The sequence below is a fragment of the Carassius auratus genome, chromosome 18 (genome assembly GCF_003368295.1).
Source record: "Carassius auratus strain Wakin chromosome 18, ASM336829v1, whole genome shotgun sequence".
In the NCBI taxonomy this organism is placed as follows: domain Eukaryota; kingdom Metazoa; phylum Chordata; class Actinopteri; order Cypriniformes; family Cyprinidae; genus Carassius; species Carassius auratus.
Genome location: NC_039260.1, coordinates 4,102,000 through 4,110,427, shown reverse-complemented (window position 1 = coordinate 4,110,427; position 8,428 = coordinate 4,102,000). Strand labels below are relative to the sequence as shown.

Genomic DNA, 8,428 nt, shown 5'->3' with positions numbered 1-8,428 from the left:
TATTTTTAAAATCAGCTGGCACGAAACTTGTTTATCTCGTATATTAAACATATGTTGTATTTTACTGTACGAATATCAGTTGCATTGAAATATTAATTGTTTATATTAATTGATTAATTTTTTAAATAAATTTTGTGTTTATTTTTTTTATTTAGTCCATGATGCCTGTTAACTGAACAGTGGTCATTCACTATTTCTTTTTTTCTTCTTTTTTTTTTTTTTTTTTATATTTCAGATGTATTTTATGTATTTTTCGTTCTCTCCGTTATTAAAACACAGGTAGTCTGAACATTTATGATTTATGAGATATATATATATATATATATATATATATATATATATATATATATATATATATATATATATATATATATATACACACACACACACATACACACACACACACTTTCAACATTAGGCTATCCTTGCCAAGACTGACAGGAAAGTTTCTTCTCCTCCTGACAACAGAAAGCCATTATTGACCGAGTCATTTTCCTCCAGGCTGTCCAATGTAGATCTGGACCCCACAAATACTAGCGACCATCAGGTGGCGCAAAGGAATAGACGTGACGAATTCTGAACGAATTAAGAGGTTTATTTATTTACATCATAAACGAGCAGCCCCGCAGGAGAATGTGAACGCGTCCTGTCCATCCTCCTCCTCCTCACCACCATCATCATCATCAGTCCAGAGAGACCCGCGCTTGTTATTAAAGCTCAGGTTCGCTTCACTCATCATCAGCTGGACTTAATGAGTTAGTCAGTGATTAAAGAGCCTGTGTGCTGCTGATGAACTGGACTGGATTCTGTCTCTTCACCGCTCTGCTCTTAAAATGGAGTTTGTGGAGAGGAAGAGGAGCAGGAAATCTCCGAGCTTTAAACTGGTGAATGATGCAGGTAAGCAGACAGATGACACAGACAACAGAGGCGTTACGTCAGCACTCTGGAGTGCACCTGTGATACAATGTATCGCTCCCTCATTGTCCTGCTCGCATCGTCACAATGTCGGACGCGTCGTTCTGTTCGAATCGTGTGGATCGTTCGTTGTGTTTAATCACATGTCTGTCGGCGGCGTTCGTAGTAAAACCAATGTCATCTTCTGATGCCTTTAGTCTGTTCCTATGCACTTCTTCAAGTGTGATGGAATACGAAACAGGTCTGTCTGCTGCGTGGACGTGATGAAGCAGTCTACAGGTGTCCTGCAGCATCACTTCATCACAGCTGCTGTATGAGTGACATCACGACATGTCAAGCAGCATCCTTCTGTACTTCATCTATAACTATTTGAACAGCTCACTTCAATTGAGAACTTAGTATATGCAATATTTGTGCTCTTAAAAATTAATAGAACTGTTAAAATGACTGAAAACTCCTCATGTTCTGTTGATATTTTACTGTTTTTATGTTTCATGTTCAAGACAATTCGATTATTTTTATTTTCCCATATTTATTTATTTATTGATAAGGTATGCACTGTCAGAAATCAGATTGATGTAAATTCTAGTATATTACAATGTACACGGTCATAAAAAAAGTTATAATAATATATGTATATAATATAGCTGAAAAACAACAATAGATTATTGTCATAACTGATAAAACGGGTTGATTTTAAACCATTCATGTATGGTGTATAATTTATTTTGTCTTGGGTGATCTTCATTCTCAGCACTGTGTATATCTGTTTGGGGGAAATAAATCATACAAATAAACACAACTCAATAATAATAATAATAATAATAATAATAAAGACTTTTTTTTTTAAATACTGAGCATCATCAACACAGTTGATTGAATATTGATGGCTGATTTAATAAAGGGAATCTAACTGTTCATGTCAATATTCTTTGCATTTTTATTACATTCATTTAATGTATATTGATGCGTCTCTTATATCTGAGGATCCCAGTTTTTTATGGACATTAATCAAATATGTTGTTATAATCAAATTGTGGATTTGTTTTGCAGTTTTTATAAATCTATTCATTAGCAATTTACTTGATACTGAAGTGTTAAACATATTTTTTAAACCACTGACATGACATAGACATGATCTAGATGATAGAGAGATAGACAGATGGGTAGTTTTCTGTTTTCTCTACTCTCCTTTCAATAAAAGGCTAAAAAGCCCATTTCTAAATCAAAATTTTGTCATGACCTCATGTGAAATCTCTGTGATTCGTTTAGATTTCAGCCATGAAATGGGTGATGTAGACCAGAATGACACTGCAGGAGATGCCCTGGATGCTTCTGAGACTGAAGGTAGTTGTTGTTCATCATAACACACTTCATGACTGTGTGCAGGCTCTGTGTGTTAACTGTGTCTCTCAGTCTGGTTAGGTGATGAAGGGATGGAGATAAAGAAGCAGATAACAGGCATGATGCGCTTGCTGAGTGACAAGACAGGACGAGTGTACCAGCGGGTCGGACGAGAGGGGGAGACCCTCAAACAGGAGCCTCAGGAAGAGGTTCTCAGCCTGCCTGTGGCTCAGAGCCCGGCCCCTGAACATCTGCAGTACGGCTGGAGCTCAGTCCCGATGACTCATGGGAAGTACGGCACCCGCTCCAAAACCCAGAGGATGCTCAACCACTCCAAAGCTAATGGTGAGTCTCTCAACGATGAAGCAATTTAATTCATTTCAGAAGGTTTGTTAAATTTAACAAAACAAAACCTGTTTAGCTGTGTTCCTCACAACTATAATTAGGCAATATTTATATGCAGTGGCCCCAAAACATATTTTGACATTTGAAGTCATGCTAAAAACTGTGGACATTTCAAAACAACAAAAATGCATTGCATTAGATGACAAATTGTCAAAATAAGTGGCATTTATTTTATAGAAATATAGCACTTGCACACTAACCAAGACAACATTTCTGAAACAAAGTTTGTTAGGTTTTACATGTTAACATTATATAGAAGCTTTTATCCAAAGTAACTTCCATTGTATTTAAGTTTAAAACAAAATCATCCACTTCCTGGAAATTGAATCCATGACCTTGGCATTGCTATGGTTGTGCATTACTGTCTGAGCTAAAGAAATGCTCTTTTATTTATTTATTTATGCAAAATACAGTTTTATGCTTAGTAACAAATATTTATGGCCAGCACATTTTCTCAATTTACCCATTTACTCAATATTCATTATTATATCATTGCAGCATCATTTGGACAATTTCAAAATTGAATGCAGCGAAATGTCAACATTGTAGGTATTTGGACCACTGTATATTTGTTCACTTATTTAATTTAATTTAATTTGTATCACCTATTTTAGCCTTTTTTTATTTTAGTGCATTTATATTATTTGATAATTTTAGTACATTTATTTTCTTATCATTTAGTTTAACACTATTTTGTTTTATTACTTTGGTGCATTTATTATTTTATTTTATCTCTTCATCTCTAGTTACTGCAGTTTATCATGAGGTTGGACCCCTTTAGTGAAATTGCTTTTTCTTTCTTTTTTTCTTTTTGTTTCTGGTATTAAACTCAGCCATGCTTCTGCTTATAGTAACTTCAGATCGAAGCATAGGAAGAAAATACTTGAACCCCTTTGGGATTCTTTCCAGGGGAAGTTGTATTATGTGACTGTGGGCTACAGAAAGATGTGCTGTCTGGCACTGCAGCAGCAAATGTCTAGACAGCTCTGGATAGAACAGCAAACACGTAATGTCTTCCTTCTGTATACACACAGAAAGACACAATAACTCCCTCACTGTCAGTCTGACACACACCCACACACACACACACACACACACACTGGAGTCAGCAAGTCAGACAGCTTTTGTGCTAGGTGCTTGGAGCCTCTTGTTGTCCGACATCATCAGTGATGGCCATGGTGTTGACGATGCATGTGTGTTGTGATTCAGACATGGCCTTGCCCCCTGCGCCTGCTGCCATGGCAACTGAGCCCAGCTGCTGTATGTGCAACTGCAAGAGCACCCTGCAAGCCATTCTGCTGGAGTTACGTACCATGAGGAAACTAATCCAAACTCAGAGAGGTAAATCAAACAGAACTACCCTCCAATTCCTCTGAACACCATTACAGCTGCATTGACCCGTGTTCCACTGCACTCTCAGGATCCCAGGACAAACAGGGCTCTCAGGTCTTGCTCTCATCCCGAACCTCCATCTCCAGGAGGAGGAGCCGAAAGAGGAGGCCGGGTCACAGAGTTACAGTTCTGACCATTCCCACTAAAAGAAGCACACCTCCGTTGCCACCCGCTGAGACCGATGCTGTTAATGAGTGTAATCAGTCAAGAGAGAACACGCCCCCAACACTGACATCATTTATCCCAGATCCCATTCCCAGTGCTAAGATTTCTCCCTCTCACTACAGCGTCACCAGAGGCCAAAGCACCACAGAGGTACACCACCGTACATGTGTGAATAGATTTGGTAATGAATTGGTAAATGAAGAAAAACTGCTCAAAAAAAACAACTTGTGCTGGGTGAATTATGGACAAGCCCAGAGATTGGGTTGTTTTGAGCCAGTGTTTGGGTTAAATGTTTAAACTGGCATTCTGGGTAGTTTTAATTAACTCATCTATCTGTCTGTCTGTCTATAAAATACACATACATACAGTAAATATTTTGAAATTATTTACATGTATTAACTTATACATATAATTTATATTATAAATATATTTAATATATAGACATAACATATTTTTTTAAATATACACATGCATGTGTGTGTATTTATATATACACAATACACAAACATATATTATGCAAACAAAAACTTTTATTTTGGATGTGATTGATCTCGATTAATCGTATGACAGCACTATTTAAAAAATAATTATTTAATTATTACTTATAATTTAAGTGAAGTAAGTATTGTAGTATTTACTAAAGTAATAATTATTCATATATTCATTCATATAATATTCTGTCTAAAATGTAAGAAACTCAATAAGAATTGAGATTATTGAGAATTTAGTAAGAATTTTTGTATGTGTGTGTGTGTGTGTGTGTGTATGTGTATGTGTGTATATATATATATATATATATATATATATACACATACACAAATATAAAAAAATCTCGGCAGGAAGCACCAATCCTCAAATTTTTATATTCTCTATGTCAGACTGTGATTTAAAAGCTTGCATGATTAAATTCTTTAAAAAGAAGCATTCAGTGAGCTAGCCAGTAACTTTTTTTTTATTATTTACTTGCCAAAGCACATTTTCATGCTTGGCAAGTTCTGATTTTGGACTGTGTTTGACTGATAGCTGGCTATGTCTTCCTCTCTCAGCAGAATGAGTGAAGGTTAGAAACAACAGAAGGGGTTGAGTACATAAATGTGGCTTCACAATTGTCTAGGTTATGTTTTTGTTCTGACAAGAGTGTGTATGCATGAGCATATGTCTCAGAAAAAATTATTAATATGATCTACTTTTGACACACCTGACTAAGATTTTGGATCATTACAGTTTGTGTGTTATTGTAGGCCTGTGTGTTAATTCCTAAGTGCATGAGGATGTATTAATTCCTTTTTTTAATATCCTGCCCATCTGTCTTTCCCAGCCGGAGGTGCAGTTGGCCGAGGATTTTGAGGTATTTATTCCTAAAGCACAGTTGGACTCTATCTTACTGAACTACACTCGCTCTGGCAGCCTGCTCTTCAGGAAACTGGTGTGTGCGTTCTTTGATGACGCCACATTGGCAAACTCACTGCCCAACGGCAAGAGGAAGAGAGGTCTGAACGACACCAGGAAAGGACTCGATCAAAACATCGTCGGAGCCATTAAAGGTTTGTGGATGTAACTGAACCAAACCAGAACTTACACAACAACATACATACGTGCCCCTAAAAAAATATTTGGACACTTAAAAATGTCATTGCATTAGATAATATATGATCAAACCATGTGGTACTTATTTAAAATATTTTATTTTCCATATAAAACATTTCAAAGGAAGATGGTTGTTAAGTTTTAAGAGATAACTCAAACTTAAATGTTAAAGTGATGTTAGTTTTGAGTAAAAATCATGTAACATTTGATTTGATGTATTATAATAAGGAATATATGAAATATATAAATATATATTTACCTATTATTTATGTTCTTGCATTTTTTTTTGTAATTGTGAAATTTATAAAAATAATATATTATTTATTATTATAAATTATTATTATTATTATTATTATTATTATTACAAGTAAATAAAAACAAACTTTGATTGTTTCTTTGTTGACATTTTAATTTTGTGTATGCATAGTTTAAAGTCTTTCATAAAACTGTGGAAACGGGGTTTAAATTTTGCATTTGTATGTTCAGTATATATTATATATAAAAAAATTTTATAGAAAATATTTATTATAATTTGTGTTACTTCCATTTCTTTATTAGTGAAATGTGAAAATTGTTTTTTTCAGTTGATATAAACCAATAATAAACTAAATCTGTATTATTATTTTTTTTTTACTTGTATGTGTCTGAATCTAGTGTTTACAGAAAAGTATTGCACAGCCAATGGAATTGAGAAGCTTCCTGGCCCCAGAGACTGGGTCCAGATTCTGCAAGACCAGATTAAACTCGCACGTCGACGCTTAAAAAGAGGTGAGAACGTGACACAAAGAGAAATCCATACAGAGCAAGTGAAAAAGAAAGAGAGGTTGTGGTGTCATGCATTTTCCAAGCATTAAAAGTTGCAACAAAGCTGTTACTTCATGATTGATGGTTTGCTGGATGAAACAATTAATCGATCATTTAAATGTTAATTTAACAAATGCCTCAGTGTCATCGTTTATTTTTAATCATTTGCAGCAGAGACGGCCTCAGACAGTACTGATATTCCGCACAAGACAGGTACTCTGACACATTGACCCAAACCCACACACAGCATGAATGAAAGCGCTTCAGATTGAGGAGTGTCCTTCACCTCATGAAATCCCATGCATTCTTTAATAGAATGATACATGTTATTATAAAACATGCTAAATATCTTCAGAGGACACATTCCCACTACTATTTCTGTGTGCTATTTTTCAGAGAAATGTCAGCAAACTGTTGATAAAGTGGAAACTGTGATGCAAAATGGTACTGCAATGCACATCCTTAATATTTCACTCTCAAAAAGTGCCATTGTTCTAAAGTAAGCCTTTCTTCTGTACCGCAGGTGCTGCTTTTGAGAGAACAGAATGTCTAGTTGCTATGGACACTGCCTGAGAAGAGTTTGTTTTTCAACAAAATGCAAACTCCGACCCTCGCAAAGGAGTCATTTTTAATTGTTTTGTCCGTCTAGACTGTAGCACGTATGGAGAGACGCGGCTTTGAAATTCTCACGGTCAGCTGCGCAACAGACAGAAAATTAGTTTGGAAGGAAACAGCAACGTTTTGCTGATCAGTTAGTGTTTTTGACTGCTATAGACACCTTTATAACACAAGTATTCTCGTTTGATCATTTTAAAGTGGGTCGTCTGTCCCAGATGTCACTAGTTGTCTTCTATGAATTTCTGGAAGTGTTTGGAGTTTTTCAGCTTCATCCAAATGCATCACCAACAAATATCAGCAGGACTGCTGAGAAAACATGACTGTGCCTTTAATTCACTCTGCCATGCCAAGCAACAAACTGATGTCATTTCACGATTGTGCTGTTTATTGACACTTTCTGGTGAAATGTGCGGCATTTTCTATATATTAATAGTACTTAATGTTATAATTGCTGCACATAGTCTTACTAATGTGTTGTTGGTTATATAATCTGGCAGACTGGTAATGTAAACCTGTAACTGTTTGACCTCCTGTTTAAGAGGATTTAGTGTCTATTGAATGTGTACACATGAGTGAACATTGTCCATCGTCTGTGTAACAAAGGGTTTTTACCTCATGGTCAAATGCTTGAATAACTATTCATGTTAATATCCGGGTTAAATACAAGTTAAGTTGTTTGGACAGCATCTGGTCTCCGTTTGTAAAAGCAATCATAAAAACGCACATACAGAAATGCACATACACTCTACTGTACACCTGGCCCATAGACTTCCACTGTAAGTGCATAACTGTCAACTCAAACTGATGTTTGCTTTTATTAACTGAGATATGAGTCAAAAGCGAATGCCGCTGATGCTGTTGATAGAGCGTAAAGGGAAATATTCCTTTAAGAGCACAAATGTTGTGTCTGTGCCTCCTTTTTCATATTCCTGTTTAAAAAGATGAACTTTATGTTTATTAGTAGAAAGTTGTTTGGTCCGAGATGTCAAATAAATATGGCTGTGTCTTACATGGTTGACCTAAACTTGATTCAAATGCGTAATTTTTAATGATTTATTTGGTGGGCTTCAAAGTTATCTTTAAACTTGTCTATTCTTTTATTCATCTATTGAATTATACTTTATTATAGTTTTTAAATGCTGAATGAAAATATTGGTACTAATTAAATTTGCCATAAAATTAGTATGTAAACCAAACC

The 8,428-nt window shown here is 35.4% G+C and overlaps 1 protein-coding gene across 3 annotated transcripts; it reads left to right on the top strand.

The window, feature by feature from the left end:
* The first annotated feature begins 461 nt into the window (after positions 1-461).
* On the top strand, positions 462-8,244 carry bend7 (BEN domain containing 7). 3 transcript variants are annotated; one of them, XM_026287145.1, is made up of 10 exons: positions 462-897; positions 2,188-2,262; positions 2,332-2,604; positions 3,874-4,005; positions 4,085-4,371; positions 5,540-5,765; positions 6,463-6,576; positions 6,784-6,825; positions 7,009-7,056; positions 7,136-8,244. In XM_026287145.1, the coding sequence occupies exons 1-10, from the start codon at positions 834-836 to the stop codon at positions 7,183-7,185; spliced, it is 1,311 nt and encodes a 436-aa protein (XP_026142930.1). In that variant the 5' UTR covers positions 462-833; the 3' UTR covers positions 7,186-8,244. The 3 variants fall into 3 exon arrangements, with proteins under 3 accessions (XP_026142930.1, XP_026142929.1, XP_026142928.1); XM_026287144.1 differs by having other exon boundaries at positions 6,787-6,825; positions 7,009-8,244; XM_026287143.1 differs by having other exon boundaries at positions 7,009-8,244.
* The last annotated feature ends 184 nt before the right edge of the window (positions 8,245-8,428 follow it).